At 46.3% G+C, this 23304-nt stretch overlaps 2 protein-coding genes across 6 annotated transcripts; one reads left to right on the top strand and one right to left on the bottom strand.

Moving 5' to 3' along the window:
- Positions 1 to 950: 950 nt before the first annotated feature.
- On the bottom strand, positions 951 to 17666 carry CCT7 (chaperonin containing TCP1 subunit 7). Of its 3 annotated transcripts, none has more exons than XM_081483013.1 (12): positions 17588 to 17666; positions 11879 to 12032; positions 11141 to 11247; positions 9758 to 9883; positions 8927 to 8979; positions 8403 to 8574; positions 5426 to 5590; positions 4502 to 4690; positions 3665 to 3762; positions 2955 to 3087; positions 2218 to 2459; positions 951 to 1346 (listed from the first exon to the last, which is right to left on the bottom strand). In XM_081483013.1, the coding sequence occupies exons 1-12, from the start codon at positions 17591 to 17593 to the stop codon at positions 1211 to 1213; spliced, it is 1581 nt and encodes a 526-aa protein (XP_081339139.1). In that variant the 5' UTR covers positions 17594 to 17666; the 3' UTR covers positions 951 to 1210. The 3 variants fall into 3 exon arrangements, with proteins under 3 accessions (XP_081339139.1, XP_081339140.1, XP_081339138.1); XM_081483014.1 differs by having other exon boundaries at positions 2231 to 2459; XM_081483012.1 differs by having other exon boundaries at positions 951 to 1310; positions 2253 to 2459.
- Positions 17392 to 22875, top strand: PRADC1 (protease associated domain containing 1). 3 transcript variants are annotated; one of them, XM_081483024.1, is made up of 5 exons: positions 17392 to 17818; positions 20884 to 20984; positions 21547 to 21656; positions 21929 to 22096; positions 22322 to 22875. In XM_081483024.1, exons 1-5 carry the CDS (start codon positions 17743 to 17745, stop codon positions 22440 to 22442), a joined length of 576 nt encoding a protein of 191 aa, XP_081339150.1. In that variant the 5' UTR covers positions 17392 to 17742; the 3' UTR covers positions 22443 to 22875. The 3 variants fall into 3 exon arrangements, with proteins under 3 accessions (XP_081339150.1, XP_081339151.1, XP_081339149.1); XM_081483025.1 differs by lacking the exon at positions 17392 to 17818 and adding an exon at positions 18697 to 18860; XM_081483023.1 differs by lacking the exon at positions 17392 to 17818 and adding an exon at positions 18697 to 18977.
- The last annotated feature ends 429 nt before the right edge of the window (positions 22876 to 23304 follow it).

Below are 23304 nucleotides of genomic sequence, written 5' to 3'. Positions count from 1 at the left end.
GTTGCCCCCACTGATTGGATTCCTCAGGTCTTAAATGAAAATCAGAAAAAAGAACAGGTGTTTAGGCTTAAAACTGTGTGGCTCTAACATCAAATAAGTAGCTGAACACATCCCCACGACTCTGAGTCAGCTATTATCATTATCATACAGGTAGAACAAACGGAAAAAATTTACTTAAAGACCATCAAGTTAAGAGGGATGCCAAACTCCAGTGCGTGGACCTGCCACCACCTCATTCTACTTTTGAGTTCATCAAACTCCTAAGTGGTTGAAACTCAAGATTAAAAAAAAAAAATCACTTCCCAGATTCAGGGAGCAGAAGCTTCCTATTAATTACAGGTAACTGCAGGCCAACTCTCAGGACAAGCATAAACGAGGCAGTTAGAATGCTGATTTTGTTTATCCGTGCCGGCCATTTTCAACTTTCACTGGTTAGAAGAAAGCAGAAGTGACCCCCCGCCAGGACCATTAGTAGCTGAACCAAGACCAGGTGGCTCCTTCAGCCATCTCCTCAATGGACGTCCTTCTAAGAAGTTACAAGTTTAGAAACATTCCTTCAAGAGCCCTCAACCTCAAGATCTTAAATAAGAGAGATTAAGGGACCGAGTCAAAAGAACATGGAAGTAAAAGGGGTAGATAAGATAATGTAATGCATTTAACAAAAACCCAGAGAAACCCTAGGAGCAGTACCAGGCAAGACCAGGGCTAAATAAGATGACGTCAGAAAAAAAGGAAAAAAAAAAGGAAGCAACTCCATACCTTCCAGCTGCTTCTAGGACTGAGAAAGCAGCTAAAGCAAAACTTCCAGACAGGAGCCACTCAAGTGGAGCGCCTCCCCTGGCAGAGTTCTCTTTTCTACCTGCTGGGTGAGTACATGTAAAGCTACAATTCTGAGCTGCAGTCAAGACATTTATGAGTAAAATTCCTGCCCAAATAATGTGCAAAATGGATTCTAAGTCTTTTAAGTTTTATTTAAATAACCTCCAGTGAGAACAGAGTGGGCCAAATACTACCCCTTCCTTGTAATATTTGACCAAGACAGAGCAAGCACAGCCTGCCGGCCACGTGTGTGAGGGCTGGGGAACCTCTCAATGAAGGCGGCCACGACCTCGGCCCCGGCCAGCAGCTGGGGAAGTATCCACTGTTGAGCGAGGGTTCTTGATGGTTTCATCTACAGACACGATAAGGCACGCAGCCTCAGAGGCCGCAGTCAGGGCATTGATCCGCACCATTGCTGGCTCCCACACAAAGGCCTCAAAATTGTCAGCAATGTCCTCATTGTTGATGTCCACCCCATACCACATGCCCCCCTGAAAAAGCAGAAAAAGAGAGAAAATGATAGGGAACTGCTCTCAAATTTCTTCCTGCACATCCTCTGAATGACTTAGATTGTGAGGCATCCTCAGGCTCTCTGAGCCCGCTGGCATCTCCCTCAGGAAGATGGCATTCCAATGGGAGCCTGGAAGCCTCTTCCCGTCCCTGCTCTCCAACACCCCTCCAAACCTGAGAAGTGCTGACCAGGCCCTCTCCCAGGCAAGCTGCTGGGGTTTAGGAAGGCCCCATTCTCACCCTCAGGTCATCTGAGCGCTGTATGTCAAACCATGCTTCTCAGGAGGATGACTTTCCAATCCTTGATCTCATTTTATCATCACACTGCTTCCAGTAGCCCCCATTTTACAGATAAGGAAACTGACGCACAGAGAAAGTGACTTGCTTAAAGTTCTAACACAAATCAGAAGCAAGGCCACTCACGGGGTGCTGCTGTCACCATACTGAGCATTCAACAAACAGCATTTAGCAAACATCTCTAAATGAGCACTTGCTGAACAGCAGACGAACAAATTCAATTCTCAAGAGATGCATGCTCTGCATGGAGGTAGTAGAGCCATGGCTGGACTCTGTCGCAGGGCCCTGAAGTGCTGGGGGAACACATGGTAGGTGGTACACATGGTAGGTGGTACACACGGTAGGTATACACGCTTGCAGGCAGGAGGCTACAGGGTTTCCTCATTCCCTCAGTGCACCAAAAGGAGGGATGAGACTCTTGCAAGAAGCACTGAAGAAACCCTGAACAACTAGTCCTGACACCATGTCTTTCCTTTTGACCTCAAAGGAGGCAGTCAGTTGGTACTGGGTTTGGTCCCAGCACCATCACCTGAGCTGACCACACAGAGCCTGAGTAAGCACAGCACACGCTAAGAATCCAGCCCCATCCACCCAGTCTCTGGACTCAAAGGAAAGGAATAACTCACCTGGGCGTGCCGAGCCCGTAGCTTGTTGAGGATGTTTGTGGCATCAAAGCCAGCATTGTCACAGAGCTGGCGTGGGATAATTTCCAAGGCCTTGGCATAGGCCCCAATCAGTAGCTGCTGTTTTCCTGGAATGGTTCTTGAGTAATCTCGCAGGTACTTGGAGAGCTCCATCTCGATGGCACCACCACCAGCCACCACTGAATCATTCTGCAAAGACCAGACTCACCTCTAAATTCAAGGAGCCCCCTGTCTAAGCTTCAGCCATGGCCAAATTGGGCCATTCAGTCAACAGGCCCTCTAGCCTAGAAAGAGGGTTGGTTCCTCATTCCCTCCCCCAGTCCAAGCCCCAGGAAGCCCGGACATGGACCACGTCTAGCACATCCCAACTTCAATCTGGTGAACCATATGGTTTCTGACCATCTTCAAGGTCACCTGCACCTTGAGGGCACTGGCGCAATCCCTGGGATGGCTGACTCCATCAGCTCCACAGTTGCTCACAAGAACAAGTCTTAGCTTTTAAGGTAGCATGACTTATTCTGAGAGACTGAGGATGTTTCTTTATGATCCATGAGACAATCAGGGTCCACATGCCCCACATGGAAGGACAGGTTATACAGGAAAGGGATCACCACACAAATCCAGGGTTGCATCAGCTCAAGAGGCAGAGTGGGCTGTGCAGGCTGGAAGCCCCCAGTCCAGTACCTTGATGGCCCTCCTGACAATCATGATGGCGTCGTGCAGGGACCGCTCTGTCTCCTCCATAAATTGCTCTGCACCACCACGGAGAATGATAGTGCATGTCTTGGCCTTGGGGCAGCCAGTGAAGAAATTGTACCTATACCCAGGATCAAACTGTATTTGTGAACTCCTTTCTGCTACCAACCCACAGTGTTCTGACCTCACCAAGTCCTCCCAACACTCAACAGCCACTCTTCTGTCCCTCACTAAAGTTCTCTAAGTCCACCCTTAAAGGCGTGTTCTTGGGAAGGTCTAGGGCTGTACCACAGGGGCACAAAAGACTGTGGAGTCTGACTGTAGACCTGATTTGACCTTCTTTCTTCCTGAAACACTTTATATAACTGAGCACTATACACCCCAAGAGATTAAGACCTCAGAAGAGAGTAGCACATGTTACTGTAGCCTGCCAGGCTCCTCTGTCCATGGGATTCTCCACGCAAGAATACTGGAGTGGGTTGCCATTTCTTCCTCTAGGGCATCCTCCCCACCCAAAGACATCCTCCCCACCCAAAGACCTAACTCGCTTTTCTTCATTTCCTGCATTGGTAGGCAGTCTCTAACTCTAGTGCTACCTGGGAGGCCTGTTATACATACACCACAAACCAGTGATGGCCAAAGGCCATCAAGCTATTCTCATGAGCTAAGCAAACAGGGAGCCCAGGCCTACCACCCACCTCTCGCCTCCAATCTGGGTCTCTTCAAAGACCTGGCAGTGGCCCAGAACATCTGATGACAGCGCATTCACACTGGTCTGGATGGAGCCTCCACAAGCCTGAGGAACACAAGACAAGATCATCTGGCAGTGACAGATCACATGAGAAGCAAGCATCCTGCTACCTAGTTTTAAAGCCAATTCCCATGTTAGACTGCCAGGGTGCCCCACATACACTGGATGACTCTCTCTCACCCTTGACCTCAAGGATCCCTCTGGAAGAGGAGAAAACAAAACAGAATGAAGACACATGAAGGGCAAACAAGCCCAGTTAAAAAGAGATGGTGACCCTATGCTTTACCCAATACCCTCTTCCCTAAACTAGGGTGCTTTTGAGCCCAGTGACTGAAGTCATGATCAGTGCTTTAAAACCTAAAGCACCTTGGCAAGAAAGGGAGGAGGGACTTCCCTAGCAGTCCAGTGGTTAAGACTCCATGCTTCCAGTTCAGGGGTGCAGGTTCCATCCCTGGTCGGAGAACTAAGATTCCACAGGTGCAAGGTGCAGCAAAAGAAAAAAAAAAGAGGAGGAAACCTGGCCTGCAGTGTCAAGACTGGAGCTTAGCCAGCTAATCACAGCACCACTGCTAGGTTCCCTCACAAATCAGCTTTCCTGATTGGTTTGGTTAGATTAACTCTTATATAGTAAGTATGCACACACTGGAACTAAAGTGTTCCATGGCAAAATGAGTTAAGAAGACAAGCCCAGATTCATATACCAACCACTCCAGTATACTAGGGGTAAGTGAAAACCCCTCTGGGGCCAGAAAGACCTAAAAGCAGCCTATGAAAGTTTGGTTACCATCATTGTCCTCTTCAGATCCTCCTCCGGCACTCGGCCAGCACAGAACATGTCCCTGTCAGCAAAGTACTGGGTGGCCACATCCCCGATGGGGAGTTTGGACAAGACGACTTTGGCTCCGGAGTGATGGATCCTCTCTAACTTGTCATAAAGAATGTTCCACTCAGCATCAACAATTGCCTGATAATCCTGAAGAGACCCAGAAAATATTGATTTATTTGGGAACTAACAGAGGGTAAACAGAAGAGACTCCCCTCAGTTCAAATAAACAAGGACCCTATAAGGTAACTTAGGAACCATCTAAAACTTTCAAACACAAAAGCAGAAAGTAATCTGAGCACTGGGAGGTACTCCAGAGCTGGTATTTGCTAAGGTGTGAGGCAGTTTGGCCAGCTAAGTTCTAGCTCCTCTGAGGCACTGTACCCATGGAGTTCCCAATGACAAGACCTTTCCTTCAAAGGCCATTCTGTGTTGGGGATGCATTTTCCAAGAATAGTTGCTTACAGCTGGGTGACAATGCTACCTCCAGAGATAGCCTTGGTGATGCCAATGTTGGGAGCACACTGGTCCCAGCAGCATGGGACACAGTCTAGAAGGGCAGAGCTCACATCTACTCAAATAAGAGGAATCAAAATACAGGGCTCATTTTATAGCTGAAAGGCTCCCACAAGCCCCTTCCCCAGGGTCAAAGGATAATATTTCAGCAGGTTTGCCCTATCCAAATCTCCTCAGGTCCAGGTCAGAGAGAGTAGAGTGAGAAGAGTGGGCCCAGTATTTAGACATCAATACTTAGGGGCATAGAAGGAGAAAGGAGCTCATAAGGTACCTGAGAAACAAAGCTAAGCCCAAGATGACCACAAAGGCCCAAGGCTTTGGCCCAGAATGCTGTCCATTTTCATGCCGCTGCCAGCTGGGAGGACCTACCTCAACTGTGTGGACTCTGATTTCTGCATTATCTTTCTCAGCTTTTAGCTCGAGCTCAACATTTAAAAGAGCAATCATTGGATTATGGTACTTTTTGGGTTGCATTTCAAACCCAGCGTAAGAAAAAGTCTTCTTGAATGCGACGCCAGCAACAAGCTGGGACTCCTGTTTAAAAAAATCAGTTCAACAGTTCAGTACTGGCATGAAAAAAATCAAGTTAGTGGTGTGCTGGACTAATGCATGTTCATTTCTGTGAACCTGAAAGGGTTAACTATGTTTTTATTCCACTACTGTAACAAAGTTTTTCCATCATCCTAAATGGTAGGAAAAATACGAAAACATATTTTGGTTGTCCCTTCAGGATAAGGTAAACCACTTAGCTTGCAGAGACTAAGCCCCTGTCTGGGCTGTCTTTTAAGACTGACCTCCAAGGCACAAAGAAGGCAATGGCACCCCACTCCAGTACTCTTGCCTGGAAAATCCCATGGGTGGAGGAGCCTGGTAGGCTGCAGACCCATGGGGTCACTAGGAGTCGGGACACGACAGAGCGACTTCACTTTCACTTTTTCCTTTCATGCACTGGAGAAGGAAATGGCAACCCACTCCAGTATTCTTGCCTGGAGAATCCCAGGGACGGTGGAGCCTGGTGGGCTGCCGTCTATGGGGTCGCACAGAGTCGGACACGACTGAAGCGACTTAGCAGCAGTAGCAGCCAAAGCACACGTGCCAAGGGATGCACTGTGGTTCCAACTCTACACCTCCCAGTCTTCACTACACATACGTACACATATCCCTCCCTACCTGTACTGCATGTGAGCGCACAAATACCTGTGTGCTGTAGCCTAGATGCCCCCTCTCTTTAGGAGATGAAAACAAAACGTCATTAAGAGTCAGAAATTTCCTGCAGTTCTCAAGTTATCATTGTGGCTTCTCCCATCTCGATCCCTCAAAATATGAACTACTACACCTACTCATTCAAAAACAGAGCTTGTTGTGTGGTACATTTAACAGACGGGCATAATAGAAAGCACATGGCACTTGGGAGTGACTTTAACACTATGAGATGGCAGGCTCAATCTCAGATCTCTTATTAAATGACCTACTCATTTCCCACTCCATAAAGAAGGTATATTCAGGAAGTGAGTCAGAAAGAAAAAGACAAATAGCGTATGATATCATTTACATGTAGAATCTAAAATACAACACAAATGAACCCATCTATGAAATAGAAACACTCACAGACAAAGTGAACAGACTTGTGGTTGCCATGGGGGTGGGGGATTGGAGGAGAAATGGGTTAGGAGTTTGGGGTTACCATGCAAACTATTACACAGAATGGGTAAACAAGGTCCTACTATACAGCACAGGGAACTATATTCAATATTCAGTGATAAATCATAATTGAAAGGAGTATGAAAAAGAACTTGGTATGTATAAAAATCACTTTGCTGAACAGGAGAAATTAACACAACATTGTAAATCAACTATATTTTGACAAAATAACAATTTTAAAAGCTGTATTCCGTTCAATGACCTATGTGTTTTCTGGTAGTACTAATCTACAATTTTAGTCTATAACACATAATACTGTAGCCTATCAGGGAACAGATTCCTACATCATTTAAATCCATAGCCTCCTAAAGGGGGTGATGCCTGAGCTGAATCAAGATGGATGCGCTGAAATTAGTCAAACAGAAAACGAAAGAGATGTTCCCAAAAGGCAGAGGCAGTATGGTGCAATTAGGGGATGAAAAGCCATTAGCAGTTGCTGGAATACAAAATAAGAGGGTAGGGGGACAAAAAAGAGGGCAGGGACAAGTTTAGGAGAATCTTCAAGGCTCTGCTAAGGCCTGACTCTTATCCTGTGGGCAATGTAGAACCCCAAATGGCTTTACACACAGAGTGTAAATTGAGGAACCTCACCCTGCAGCAAAAAACAGAATGAACTTAGGGGATGCAAGATTGGAGGAAGGGTGCATTACCAGGACAAAGGACTAGTAAAAGAGACAGACTGAACGTATGTGTGGCTTGGAGCCCCTGGCTTTCTCACCAGTTAAAATTACAGTTCTGATCCCTATTTTAGTGAATGCCAATTTAATCTCAAGGGTTTCTGGAACAGAAGATGGAACACTGAGATCAAAGCAGTGTGTAAAGACAATGTTAGCAAGCCATGATGTAGAGAATGGGCTGAAACACGAGTGGTAGTGAGGGCCAAAGGCATGGGAATGGTTCAGATGACTTTCAGATTTTTTACAGCTTTACTATATAAAGGGAATCTCATCCCACTGACACGAGCCATGACAGGAAGAAGCAGTGGGAGATGAAGAGAATGAAAATAAAATTGTGTTGTGCAAGACAATAGCCACTAGTCACTATTTTAATTTAAATAAGTGAAAAAATATGTTGTTAAACAAAAGCCAGTTGCAGGACACTATGTAATACAAGTGAGCATTTGTTTCAGAAAACAATATTTACATTTGTACTTATAGATGCACAGTCTGGAAGAACACACACACAGTTAATAGTGGTTTCTGGGGCAGGAGTGGTGTAGGAGACATTTCTTTTTTCCTTTAGGACTTTCTATACAGTTTGACTTCTGTATTATCTGTTCAAGATAAATGAATAAAAGAAGGGAGAGCCTGACTGTACCACTTGGAGAAGAATGGACTGAAAAGTACTTATATTTATTGGGAGGGTTTTAGATAATTCATCCGAGCTAGCCCTGTCCCCTCTGACATTAACACTGAGATTCTGAAAATCAGCCAGTTCATCCTTCCATTCTGCTGACAAGTAATATAAGTCTGTGGCGGTTACAAAATGCACCTACAGGAGACAGCTTATAGCCACAGCTTAAATCTGGCTTCCAGCCCAAGTGCATTCTCGCTATTCCTCTAATGTGTGCTGTCCTCCTACACCAAGCTGCCTAAAGGGTCAATGTGAAAGCAAGAGCCTCCTAGTGAGGCCTCAGCAGGCTTACCTCTAGGGCTCCACCTTGTACCTTCTTGATTCCAATCATTTTAAGCTGCAGCAAATCATCAAGCATCATCACTGCGTCCACCACCATCTTAGCAAAGAAGGCTTTCTGCTGGGAGATCAGCTTGGAGCTCAGAGCAGTCATGGCACATTTCTCAAGCAGCTTCCTCTGCTCCCTGGGACACAAGGGTGGGACTTTCATCAGGCCTTGAAAGCCCCTCTTATCAGACTCTGTTGCAATGTGGAGATGGTTTCTATCCTAGCCTCTAAATTCAGCCCTCAACACTTTGTTTTCTGAATCTTTAGGGCAGATTACCAGTGACAGATGGTGATTGCAGTCAAAGACCTCATGAGTGACAGCTTTTAAACTATAGTCTACAGCCTCTCTTGTACTACACGAGTTGGGGCACAGCAAGGGGTTTAGCAAGAGCCAAACAGCCCCAGTCCATGCAGGGTATTTCAGCACGCTTCTGCATCCAATCTGGCCATGGGAAGTCAAGGTTCTGACAAAGTTCACTGCAAACTTACACTTTATCTTCCTTCTTCACAGTCACCGCAATCTCTTTGATCTTGTTAACTGCCTGCCAAGAACAGAAGCTGGGTGAGTCTCTCATGTTAAAAACAAACTGGAAAAGTGGGTCCCAATCTCTCTTGCCAGTCCCTAATCTGTTTACTCCCAAATCCTAAGTATTTCTACTCTACAGCTGAAATAACATTTCTAAGTCTTTTAGCTGCCCAGAAAAAATAAATCTCTAGTTTAGAAAAATGCCCAAAGTTAGAAATGTAGAGCAGGCATAGAACAGCACCAGTGACAAACAGTAGGCGTAGAATAGCACCCATGACAACTTTTAGTCCTTTATATATTATATTAACTCTGTTATGTAATATGATAAACACATATTTATATGTTAAACACTGTATCTTTTCAAAGCCACTTTTTCCAAAAGATATCCTTTCATATATACTTCTCACATATGATTTCATTTTAATGTCACCACCCCAAAACAGAGACAGTAAAGAAAGTAAGGCGAAGAGGAACTGACTTACCCCAAGTTAAAGAATGAAAAGCAAGGTCTCAAGATGTGCTATGAAGTACTCGATAAAAACAAAACTAGCTCTCACTTACTGAGAGCCTGTGATATGTCTACACCATAGCCTGTCAGGAAACTTGAAGCTTAAAGAGACTAAGTGATATACCTAGTCAATAGCACTGAATAGTAGAACTGAGATTTCTATGGGGTAGAATTCAGAAAATATTCAAGGTATGTTGTCCCCAGACCCTCCACAACCCAATATAGACTGTATCCTACGAGAAACAAAAAGGTGCACAAACGGCCAGCTTCACTAGCACTCCCATACCAACTGTGTGGCAGTGCGGAAAGCTCGGATGATGATCTGGGGGTGCAAACCTTCCTCCACGTAGGGTTTCACCTGTTTCAGAAATTCTGCAGCCAGAAGGGTCACTGAGGTGGTGCCATCACCGACCTGGAACAGGATGATAGGAAACTCACATTTACTCATGTTCAGGAATAAAATTCCCAAACTCTGTTTTGTAGGCAATCTATCCATTTAAACTGGGGTGTTGCTGGGTAGATATCCGTCCCATCAAATGGTCCTGGGCCACAAAATTAATTCCCCAACCAGACCCATTCTCCAAAGAGGGCTGATCTGTGCAAATTTTCCCAGAATATGAACTCATATACACAAATTAACCAAGAACTTATTTACTATGGACAAGGTACTATGATCAGTAACACAGTATACATGCTTATAATATTATAATGCTAATATGCCACAAATAACAAATAATGGTAGCAAAAGGTATGAGATAAATGGGAACAAATTCTACAGGAGTTCACAAAACAAACCTCTAAGGATCAAAGTCTTTTGTATTTTAAACACTACTTGGAATAAGCAGATTACGAGCCTGTTTTTCTTAATGGCAATTTTCTATAATGGGATCTAAACTTTATTTTTAATAAAGGAAAAAAAGAACAAGAGCTCTTTTCCCCTCTCCTTCCCCTTTTCTTTGAGAAAAAAAGAGTTTTTTAGAAAACTGGCTAACCTCTGATATAGAAGAAATTTACTTTTAGCTCACTTATGTTACTGTGGAATGTAAGAGATTTTAGGGAGGAAAAAAGTTATTGTGGCAAAGGGTTTAACCTGCCAAATTCCTAGATAGAAAGATATTCCTTTGTTGAAAATTGCCATACTGCTCCAGGCTACGGGGTCCTAATAGACCTTTTAATATAACTTCGGGATGTTATCTTAACACTCTGAAACGCAAACTTGTCTCTCTCAATATTATCAAGACTCCAGTGTTAGAAATGATTTTTAAAAGGCAAAGACAAGTTAACGTCACTGACAGGAACATAAAACGGCAAATTTTACGCTATGTGTGTTTTACCACTATAAATTTTTTTTTTTAAGAAAGAAAAAAGTGAACTGGAAACAATCTCCAACTCCATCTTATAAGGCAACCAACAGATGAGAGGTTAAATTATTTACTGAGCAACTCATATGAATGACAGCACACAGGCCTGGTCCTGAGATCTGAACCACACACACTGGAACAGAAGGAATTTTAAAGGGCTATTAATTCCATCTGCATAGTTTTACAAACCTGTATTTGTGAAATTACAGTTTTAGATATAAATCAAAATGCTTAAAGAAAGAAGAGCAAAGGAACAAACAGGCATGTGTTTCAATCTCCATTGAAACACACAGACTTGATTTTCCTACCTCAGCATCTTGGGATTTGGCGATGTCCACTAAAGTCTTCGCTGCAGGATGGACAACATCAAGAAGTTTCAGAATTGTGGCCCCATCATTAGAAATGGTTGCTTTGCCTTTAAAGGGACAAACACAAAGTAAAAATGTAAAGATCTTTTCTTAAATTCTGACTTCTAGCTGGACTTGGAGCCCATATACACTTTATTGGGACAGGACAGAGGGTCTCGTGGTGGGAATGAACTGATCTTTTTATAGATTTAGCTTTGGGCACAAAGGGCCACCTCAAATTACACATTTCCAAAAACTATGAATTCTTGATTTTCCCTGAACAGCAAACCTCTACTGGATGTAGAAAACATTTTAAAAGTAAGAATGAATAATCATTTAGATATTCTTAACAGTTGATCCTCTCGTATTTCACTTGTAAATTAACACACTAAAACATAATGCAGAATTTGTCTCAACAACAAGATACAATAGGAGTGACTACAGGCAACTTCAGAAGGTTCTAGTTCATGTTTCTAGGCCAAATTTCTCTACAAGGCAAGATTCCTGAACCTGGCTTCTCCCATATATTCCCAAGAGGCTCAGCATTCAGGACAATGTATGAAAAGAAGTAGCTTCATAGTGAGCAATCCTTCAGAGATCTTAAAAGCAAAGGGATTTCTGTTGCCAATCTCTGCTGGCCCCAAACACTTTAGAGGAGCCTCCTCTTTTGCACACTGGTCTGAGAAACTCTGCACTTACCTCGTCCATCCACAATGAGCTTGTCCATACCACGGGGGCCCAGGGTAGTTCTAACAGCCTCAGCAATCACCTGGCAGGCACTGATGTTACTTACAAGCTGGGGGATGCCTTGGGAGCTATCAGTCCCCTCTTTCAACAGGATAACTGGTGTGGGCTAGAGAAGAAAGAGCAATTCACTTAAAAAAAAAAAATCTGGAGGCCCCTTTAAACCACATTCCCCCAATGTCCATCCACTACATCTATTCCTTAAACAGCCTCTACCCCCAGAGATAGCATACTCGGCAGGTATACCAGAAAATGGTTTGAGAAGCACAAAAGAACAAATCAAATATGTATTCTTCAGGGCCCAGTTGAAAAAGCATAGCCCTTTCAACTTCTGACCCTATTTCCTGGGTTGAGGAATTAGGCCACGGCACAGGAGGAAGCAGGCCATACTCAGTGCTCACCCTCCAGCAAACATCCATTTAACTGCATGAGAGCTTAATTGCAGAGAAGCAGATGGGGCACTGATGCAAAATGAGATGCCAAGAGCTTCAGATGTTGTCCCAGAGATGCCCAGGCAGTCGATGATGGTGGCTGGAGTGTAGGGAAACGGCTAGGCAGGTAAACAAATGGCACGTTTGTCCCGCCTCACAAAATGACAACTCTAATTTGTGCAGCAGTGTTTCCATCTCTCATGCTGGCTCCATAAAGCTTTCTTGTGACTAATCTCCAACCAGATACCCTAAACAAGTTTTTCTCTATTTTGCATTGGTCTCCAGAACAGTCACTATTCTTTTATGACTGATTTTATGTATGTAAAACAAGTAAGTGTAAACACTGTTTCAAAACTTTTGTTATGTTAGTTATGCGTGTGCAATTACACTATGTTGTTCTTTAGTCCCAAAGTTGTGTCTGCCCCTCTGCAACCCTATGCTTTGAAATTTCTTACTGTGGATTGCAATGTAAAGTTTGACAGTCACTGCCCATGACCACCCCTGGGGATATCTCAGGTGTTCGAGTGGGGAAGACATAGAAAAGCATCAGGCTGTCTCAGTCCAACAAAAAGAACCAGGAATTCACACACTAGAAAGTCAGACAACCCATGAGGCTGACTCCACATTAACTGAACAATTTCTTTAAAAATTTGACTTCTTTGGCCAGTGTAGCTGGAGATTAGTGAGTAAGCAAAAGACTGGAATGAGGTTGAAGAAGCAGACAGGAATCAAATCACTACTCATTTGCAGACTATGGTAAGGAGTTTATAGATTTTATTCCTACAAAGAAGGGAAGCCCTGGAAAAGCTTTTAGCAGAGTAATGTCATAGTCTAATTTACACTGGGGGGGGGGGGAGGACAAAAAAATAATTGTAAGATGCAAGATATAATGAGCAACTGCCTAAAAACCAGCTAGAAAGATGCACAACAAACTCGAATAAGTAAGAGAGTAGTAGTAAAGAAACTTTTGAAACTTGGGTATTTTGTTTTGTTTCAACTTTTCCTAACAAACATATCATACATTACTTAATGGCTTCTCTGTACTCTCAGAATTCCTTCGAGTCCCTTACAAGGAAAAATGAGTCCTGCAAAGGCCCCTTCTCCCAGTCCTGCTAAATCATTCCTCAGGGCAGCCTCAAGTCATCTCAGGTCCAACCGTGCCCCAACAGAGATTTACATTATCAATCAAAAACCAACTTGAGTTTTAATCCCTTCCTAGTCCCTTCAACAGTCTTTCACTCCACCAAGTCTAACTTATCCAATGTTTTTATAAACTCTTCCTCACCTCTAACTCCAAATTATACCCCACCTACCAGAGCCACAGTGCCACGTTCTACCAAAACCACCTTCTTACCACTAAGCCAGCAATTCCTCAGAGCTGCCATTCTTCTCAACAGTAGTTAACATGGGCACTGGGAACAGGGGATCCCGTAACTCTCCCTGCTCTTTCTCAAGCATAATGTTTATACTGCCATCCATCTTAAAAGTACAAGCTTCACAAAGGTAAGGACTACACTAATTTCAATGTGTAGAGTGCCTAGATTTGGCCACATATAAAGCAATATACAGAAGCTTTTGATGCTGAAAATTCCAATTACATTATCAGTTGAACCTTGAACAGCATGGTTTGAACTGTGTGGGTCCACTTATGCCTGAATTTTTTTCAGCAGTAAATACTACAGTACTACACCATCTGAGGTTGGTTGAATCCTCAGATACAGAGAAATCCAGGTATGGAGGGCTGACTAAATCATATGCAAACTTTTGACTTAGCAGAGTCTGGTCCCCTAACTCCCGGAGTTATTCAAGGGCCAAATACACTTGCAAGTGCTTTATACACATCATGAAGTAAGGTGGCAATCGGTTCTTATTTTTGGAAAAGCATCGGCAGTATGGTGCCACTAAATTCACTGAGACTTCCTAAGTACAAGCAAGAAGGGCTTGGAAGCAGCTGACCACGTTGTCCCAAGTTCCTGTGCTTTACAGGCCCTACAGAAATGGAGGCTGGGTACAGAGATCCTTTGGGGAGGGAAAGATGGCAGGGCTGGACTGAGCCAAGCCAGGTCAATCAGGATGGTCCCTCTTCTATCAGTTCTCCGAAGGCAAGCCCAGCTCACGTCTTTAAGTTACTTTCCAACTGCATTTCTACTCAAGTGAAGAAACAACAGCAGAATCCAATAATCTGCCAAGGGTATCTAAGAAAGGCTTGCTCATTTCAGCTTAATGGTCTTCATTCTCCTTAAAAACTTTTAATAAGCATTATTTAGTTTGATGCTCTATAAAACAACAACACGCTAAGGCATGCAGTGCTGAACACAAAGGCAAGGACATATCAATACTTTCTGTGTGGTTGTACCAAAATCGTAGGACTGAGCTTTATGAGGAACCCTCTTACCTCTTTTTCAATCACAGAAGGCCTCCAGAGTATCAGGTACCAATTCAATACCAGGTACCAAACAACAACAGCAAGAAGAGTTCTTGGTGACTCAAGTTTCACACACAAAAAGGAGAGCTATAAAAACTCAATAAGCAAGGAAACAGAGCAGGTGTCAGTTCAGGAAAAACCCAAGGTGGTGGTCTGGGGCCTCTTGGTGAAGGGTTTTATCACAAGGCAGAAGAATTTTGGGGGCCGGAAATATAATACTACACTCAAAGTCACACATCTATTAAGTAGCACAGTTAATTACACAGGCATTCAGTGTGGCTCCAGAGCTCTTACTCTCAAGTGTTCTACTATGTTGTCACTGCATGAGATGAAGACGACTTCAGGGAATAGGTAACATTGAAGACAAACTGAAAAAGGCAGTACTGGAGGTATGAAAGGGAGAGAGGGTATACAGATTAACGCCAGGTTCCTACCATCTCAGGTACAAGCAGGGCATTTGGTAGAATGAACATCTGATAGCTGTCAGTTTGACACATGACTAGGTCAGGCAGAAGTTGAGGAAGCAGGAAAAGAAGAGAACTGAGTTGGACTGATAAAAATGAACAAGTGAACTGCCAAGTGCACAGCGAGCACAGGTCAGGGTTTTACCTCAAACACTTAAAAGCTGGCCCTGTTCAACAGCAACTCAGGGCACACCACCGAGGCTGTTTGGGATCCATGGAAGGTACCCGTAGCTCTGAGTTGGAGAAAGGGATGCCACAGAAGGGGAAAGGGGAAGAAGGATACAGCCAGCCTCCAGGATTCACCTGCTTCCCTAAAGAAAATGAGACCCAGAATTAGGTGGCCAACTAGAAAAGCCATCCAATGTCACATCTGGAAGGGCAGATAGGGTCAGAGGTTGGGTCTTCTCACCTCTGATGCATCATCCCCACTGCCCTGCCCATTCTCCTGGTTGAGAAGCTGCACCTCAGAAGCTGTCCTAGGGGCCTAGTACATTTAGTAGGAACTAAAAGTTCAAACTACCACACAGTAGTGCTCATTTCACATGCTAGCAAGGTAATAATGCTCAAAATCCTTCAAGCTAGGCTTCAACAGCACATGAACCAAGAACTTCCAAACATACAAGCTGGATTTTGAAAAGACAGAGGAACCAGAGATTAAATTGCCAACATCTGCTGGATCACAGAAAAAGCAAGGGAATTCCAGAAAAACATCTACTTCTGATTCATTGACTACGCTAAAGCCTTTGACTGTGTGGATCATAACAAATTGGAAAAATGTTAAAGAGATGGGTATACCAGACCACCTTAACTGCCTGAGAAACCTGTATGAGGTCAAGAAGCAACAGTTAGAATCAGCCATGGACAATGGACTAATTCAAACTGGGAAAGGAGTATGTCATGGCTGTATACTGTCACCCTGCTTATTTACCTTATATGCAGAGTACATCAAGCAAAATACCTGGCTGAAGCTCAAGCTGGAATCAAGATTGCTGGGAGAAATATCAATAACCTCAGATATGCAGATGACACCACTCTGCATGGCAGAAAGCAACTAAAAAGCCTCTTGATGAAGGTGAAAGAGGAGAGTGAAAAGGCTGGCTTAAAACTTAACATTCAAAAAACGAAGATCATGGCATCCAGTCCCATCACTTTATGGCAAACAGATGGGGAAAAAATGGAAACAGTGACAGATTTTATTCTCTAGGGCTCCAAAATCACTGCGGATGGTAGCTGCAGCCCTGAAATTAAAAGACCCTTATTCCTTGGAAGAAAAGCTATGACAAACCTAGACAGCATATTAAAAGGCATAGACATCACTTTACCGACAAAGGTCTGTATAGTCAAAGCTATGGTTTTTCCAGTAATCATGTACAGATCTGAGAATTGGACCATAAAGGCGGCTGAGTGCTGGAGAACTGATGTTTTCGAACTGTGGTGCCGGAGAAGACTCGAGTCCCTTGGACGGCAAGGAGATCAACCTAGACAATCCTAAGGGAAATCAATCCTGAATATTCATTGAAAGGACTAATGCTGGAGCTGAAGCTCCAATATTTTGGCCACCTGATGCGATGAACTGACTCAGTGGATAAGACCTTGATGCTGGGAAAGACTGAGTGCAGGAGGAGATGACAGAGGATGAGATGGTTGGATGGCATCACCGACTCAGTGGACAAGAGTTTGAGCAAGTCCGGGAGTTGGTGATGGACAGGGAAGCCTGGCGTGTTGCAGTCCACGGGGTCGCACAGAATCAGACAGGACTGAGCGACTGAACAAAATGCGTTTACTTAATGAATGAAGGGATGATTAAATTAACGTACGAGCGGAGGGACGTTTTCAATTATGCAGCAGAAAGGTGGCAGGGAGCGGGGCAGTGAGAGACCACAGCTGAGACCTTGGGCTCCGTCCCCATGCTGCCTCTGCCGGTTCTAGGAAGTACCCTCCTTCACATCCGCATCTTTCAAGACAGCCAGAGCTTCCAAGTCTGGCCCTGGGCCGCGTATGCACGCTCAACCCGCAGTCATTTGACCTAGGTCATGATTTGGGGTGCTCCGAAAACCGGGTGACCGACGCAGGTTCAAGGCCCCGAAGCACCCTGGGACTTGTAGTCCCCAGCAGGCCCGACCGGAGCCACCTCCTGAGCCCCACGAAACCCTCGCTGAGAGCAGCTGCTCCGGGCCCGGGCCCACCAGGCGGTAGCGGGCCGGGGTCCCTCACAGACAGAGGGTCGGGGCGAGAACAGAGTCAATAAGCAGGAGAAGGTTCTACGAGACTGGCCTAGGCCAGGTGGCGCCAGCTACCGACCAGTTGGCAGCGGATGGGGCCGGATGACCGAGATGCGACTCACCATCATCTTGTAAGCTTATCCAGTAGCCGGCTACTCCTCTTCTCCGCGCCCGGGACGCCCAGCAACCCCACAATGCTCCGCGCCAGAGAAATCCCCAGAAGCTTCGCAAAGCCGTTGGACCGGGAGAGGAAGGGGTGGGCCACTTCCGCTACTCTATGGTTCGCTACTACAGAGTCGGCGTGGCTAGAAGGGTCAGAGGCTGGGCCTCAGCGAGAGCTAAGAGAATCGTTGGTAAGGGAAGGTTCGCCGGTTTTCCATGGTGTCATTATTTTTGAGCATGTAGAATTCTTGCTCGGCTGCGTCAGCCACTAACTCTAATTCCATTCCCCCTATCTCCCAATACCAAGGGATGCAATAAACGCATATATTTATTGACTGCTTACTGAGAGACAGGCTTTTACTAAGCATTTGACGTGAGTGAGCTCGTAGTTAAACACTATCGTTTTGGTAGTACCACGATCACGCCCACTTTACAGATGAGGGAACTGAGGCTGAGAGGTTAGGTGTCCAAAATCACACGTGGGCACCTGGCCCGAATGCTCGTTTTCTGGTTTGGCACTGTCAGAGCTTCCTCGGGGATCGGGTACATCAGGCCACATCCCCAGAGCCTACTGACTACGAGCGCACAAACGCCAGTGTAACTAGGCAGAGGATGAGCAGAGCAGGGGTCGCCCGAGACCACCTGGGCAGTAGACGAATGCCTTCCCAAGAAGAGAATGGGAAAAAGGAAAGCACAGCTAGAAGATAAATCGTTGTCTTGCGAAGCTGCCGCTGTGAGGATTCGGCCGAGAACTCACGAGCTGACTAGCCAAGACTTTCGGGGCTGAAGCGAGTCCTACGGGTCTCCCATTCTCAGTTCCCGCGGCCTCCCGTGCCCGCCCTCTGCCGGAGAGGTCCTGCAGAGTCTAGCCCAAAATGAGAAACGCTGGGGCGGGGGCCGGCAGTTGCAGTTAATAGTTTCGACCAATCAGCTCTCGGTCTCACTTCTCTCGACCAATAGGAAGTGGGCTAGGGCGTAGGGGCGGGAAATGTGGCTACATAAGCAGGCCTCAGAGCCAATCAGTCCTAGGCCTCATTCCAGTCAGCCAACCGACGGCGTGAGCGGGTCCGGGGGCGGGAGGCCAGAGCAGCTGTCAGGCCGAAGTCCGGCTAGCTACGCGCGGCGGGGTGGCTGGAAGAAGCGCGGCGCCCGGCCGGGCCCTGGAGATGGTCCCCGGCGCCGCGGGCTGGTGTTGTCTCGTGCTCTGGCTCCCCGCGTGCGTCGCGGCCCACGGTGAGCAGCAACGGGCGGGGCTACGCTTCAGGGCGGGGCTGGCGAACCAGTTTGAGCGCGTCCTGGGCCGGGGTCCACGGGTCACCTTGGGGACCCCGCGAGTTCGGAGCAAGGCAGGTCCAGACTCCGGCACCTGGAGTGGGTGGTTAGTGGTCCTCAGGGACATTAACTGGGCGCGGCCTGAGGCTGGGCTGTGAGTCCCCAGCTACCCACGTCGAAGCAAGGCTCTCCCTACCCCCACTAGCGCTGACTTAGGTGGCTGAGGGGGGCGAAGAACAAGGAACACCTAGGGGATACTACAAGCTGGAAATATATGAGCACTCACATACATAAATGGGACCCTGGAGAATGGAAAGGCTACCCACTCCAGTATTCTGGCATGGAGGATTCCATGGACTGTATAATCTACGGGGTCGCAAAGAGTCGGACACGACTGAGGGATTTTCACACTCACAGGAATACTACAAGCTGGAAATGCGTGAGCACTCACATACATAAATGGGACCACACATTGCTATACGTGGGCTTACACGCACTTAGCACATACATACACACCAAACCTGTTTGCACCTATACGAGAACATAAACATACACCCATATACATACGTGAGAACATGTGTATATCTACACTTAATTTACACAGATCAGCGGATGCAAAGGCTAGGCAAAGATGTGTAGGGAGGAGGGGAATTTTAGTGCTAATCCAGGAAGGCCGCCTGGGAGTGTATCTTTATTTGACGGGAAGCCTCCACTCCCAGGACAAAAAGGCTGTATGTGTAGCCCAGTACCAAACCAGTGGACCACTACCTGGTGGCTGATTAGGACGTAGAAAAGGACCCACAGTCAATCCCAGCCCTGACACACAGTAGTGACTTGTGGCAGAAGCTTCCACCTTTCACATTACTCAATCTCTCTGGGCTAAGGAAACCAGCGACTTAAGTTCAGGTAAAGCATTACACTTTGGTACTAAAGAGATCCACATCCCAGAAAAATCTACTTGTTTTGGCAATTCCCTGCTGGAAATAGTTGTTCATTTACTCAACATTTTAGAGCACCAATTATAGTCTAGCCACTATGTTAGATAACATGGATACAGTATTGAATGAAATTACAAACTTAAATCCTTGTTCTAGTGCAGGAGATAGACAACAAACAAAAATAATTCCAAATTATGTTAAAAGTGTCATTGGACACAAAGTACATTTTTGAATGGGCATAAAGGGAGGGCAGTCACAGGACAGGTTTCTCTGAGAAAGTGATCTGATGGATGAACAAGAGTGAGCCCTATAAAGAGGTAGAGGTGCGGTATGGTGAGGGAACTTGCGAGAAGACTTGGAGATGTGAAGAAACTGGAGGCCAGTGTAGTTAGAACATAGGAAGGGTAGAGATGAGGTTGGGGTAGCTGCCAACGCCCAGATCGAGCAGGGCCTTGCCGACTAGAGTTTAGGTTTTAAGTGCAAAAGGAAGTTCTTGAAGGGTATTGAAGCTCTGGCAGTGGTGACACACTCATATCTGCTTTAAGATGTTTTAAGGAAATTCCTGGCAGTTGTTAGGGGAATGGATCTTAGGGAGCAAGAATGGAGGCTAAGATAGACCAGTTAAAAAGCTGCATCAGCTAGGACAAAAAATGGTAGTGACTGGACGAGGGGGTAATGGCAGTGGAACCAGATTTTTTTTTTTACAACAGCTACCACATCTACCACCTTGAAACTCTCAAGTCTGCTTCAGAGCAAATATGAATTAATCCTCAGAGAGGTAACACTGGAACTCTGTCTCCCTGGCTCACCTGTGTAAGCAGCAGCAGCTGTAAACCTCTGGGGTCACTAACTCTGTCTGCATCAGCTCTATCCTCCCCAGGGCAGAGACCATCTATCCTACCTACTTCGAGCACACAGTTGGCTGAAGCCAACTGGGTCTCTGGGCCCAGGCCATAGCCAGCCTAGTTGAAGGCATGGGGTCCATGATCTGAACCTGAACAAGCTTTTCCCCTGGAGGCTTCTCACCTGTACTTTTTCCCTTTCAGGCTTACGCATCCATGATTATTTGTACTTTCAAGTACTGAGTCCTGGGGACATTCGATACATCTTCACAGCCACGCCTGCCAAGGACTTTGGTGGTATCTTTGTAAGTTCAGGGAGGCCCCCTCATCTCTGATGCTGTCTCCACATTTCCCCTACTAAGTTGAGGTGACCTTCATCAATTCAATCAATACCTGAGTGCTGGGGCAGAGAAGGGGGCAGAATCCAGCTCTGTCTTCCAGGGGCTACAGAACCAGGAAGGGCTTCCGGCTGTTCTTCTAGGTATAATACAGACCTGGGCATCACAGAGGGAAAAACTGTCTTCTTAGGGACATGAAGTAGTTAAAAAATAAAAAAAAAAGCCCAAGACTCTGCCAGCTCCACCGCTGAACTATTAATACGTGACTCTGGGTCCATACCAACTTCCCTGTATCTGTGAAAGGGAGGGTGGAAAAATAAAAAAAATAAGGATTTGACAAAAAGAAAAAAAAGAAAGGGAGGGTGGGATAGGACAACCAGACAATTGTGAGAATTGAGTAAGAGTGCTCAAGCGTCCAGCACACAGAAATCACACATTTCCTTCATATTTTGTGAGGCGCTGATACGATGGAATGATCAGCTCAGTCCTAACCCTGCCCCACACTTTCGCCTGTTTAAATATCTTTCAGCACACAAGGTATGAGCAGATTCACCTTGTCCCTGCGGAACCTTCAGAGGCCTGCGGGGAACTCAGCAACGGTTTCTTCATCCAGGACCAGATCGCGCTGGTGGAGAGGGGGTAAGGTGTGGACAGGCACAGGCGCCAGGGGAGAGTCTGAGATCAATGTTGGTGGTGATACTTTGAAATAACTGTTTTTAAATAATTCATCTTTTTAAGAGTCTTTAAGAAATGTCTTAAAATTATCCAAGCCTTTGGCCATTTACTTGTGAGCCTCTATAAACAAATAATCCTCCATGGTCGGTCCTTCTTTCACCCTCCCAGGGTGGTGGTCTGGGGAGGGGATAGCTAGGACCCTGCCTTTTCTTTGGTCTCATCATCACCTCTTCCAGGGGCTGCTCCTTCCTCTCCAAGACCCGGGTGGTGCAGGAGCACGGCGGGCGGGCAGTGATCATCTCTGACAACGCGGTTGACAATGACAGCTTCTACGTGGAGATGATCCAGGACAGTACCCAGCGTACAGCTGATATCCCCGCCCTCTTCCTGCTCGGCCGAGATGGGTGAGGGGCCCTTGTCTCTGGCTGTATTAGCACCAAGCTGGGTGCCACAACTTGGGGAGGTCAAGGGCAATTACTAGTCCCTACCCACAAGCCTCATCTTGGGGTGCCCTGGTTGGAGGGCCAAAAAAGCCCTCAGGCTCTGGAACTCCCAGAGTAATGGGGACAGTGGGGCATGATGGGGTGCCAAGAAAGTGACCATCACCACCTCTCTTCATGCCCTCCCAGCTACATGATCCGCCGCTCCCTGGAACAGCATGGGCTGCCTTGGGCCATCATTTCCATCCCAGTCAATGTCACCAGCATCCCCACCTTTGAGCTGCTGCAACCACCCTGGACCTTCTGGTAGAAGAGTTGGTCCCCCATTCCAGCCATCGGCAACTCTGGGCTGGGAAGGGAAAATCCAGGAATTCTGCTGTTCAGGATTTGGGGATAGCATTTGGGAACTGGTGGAGCCAGATAGAGGAAAAGGGCTTGGGCCTTGGCTCAGCTAAAGGAAGCCACACCACTGGCCTTTCCTCCCCTGGGCTCCTAAGGTGTCTCATGCTATGGGAAGAGGCAAGAGCCAGGTCCCAGGGCTGGTGGGCTAGGGTCTGAAACTAAAGGGGCCAACAGCAGGTGGTTTGAGAGCCATCTGAGACCTGTCACATCCCACCTGGCTCCAGCCTCCCCACCTAGAGTCTTTCACAGCAATTGCTGGAATGGTATAAGGAGCTGGTGTTTGAGGACTTAATAAACCCTCAGTGACTTTTTAGCAATAAAGCCTCTCATCAGGGTTGCAACTGTGTCCTAGAGTAAAGCACACAGGGGTGGGGTGGGGGGCTTCAAACACTCAGTTGGTCCCACGCTCTTGTTTTGAAGGGAGGAAACTGAGGCCCAGAGAGGCTACAGGGCTTGCCTAGGGTCCTTCAGGACCAGTGCTCAGACTGCTAATCCTGGATCCCAACAGCCTCCTGCTCAAGAACTCAGGAAGTGGTGGTTCAGCCCCCGAGGAAAAACCTCCTCGTTCTGTAGCCTGGTCTTGGGGATCCACACTGGACTCAGAGGAGCCCTGCTCTTAGACCTGAGAAACATTTGCACAGCAGATACAGATGAGATGAGGGATGAATCCAAACTGGGGAGCTGGAGCTCCCGTCTCCTGCCATCACCTGCTCTATCCTAGGCACTTTGGCCCCATCCACGTGACTGTTGCCTGCTTGAAGCAGTCTGTC

This window comes from Giraffa tippelskirchi, chromosome 4 (genome assembly GCF_054371585.1).
Source record: "Giraffa tippelskirchi isolate mGirTip1 chromosome 4, T2T-mGirTip1v1.2.pri, whole genome shotgun sequence".
Taxonomy (NCBI): domain Eukaryota; kingdom Metazoa; phylum Chordata; class Mammalia; order Artiodactyla; family Giraffidae; genus Giraffa; species Giraffa tippelskirchi.
This window is presented reverse-complemented; position numbering and strand designations above follow the sequence as displayed.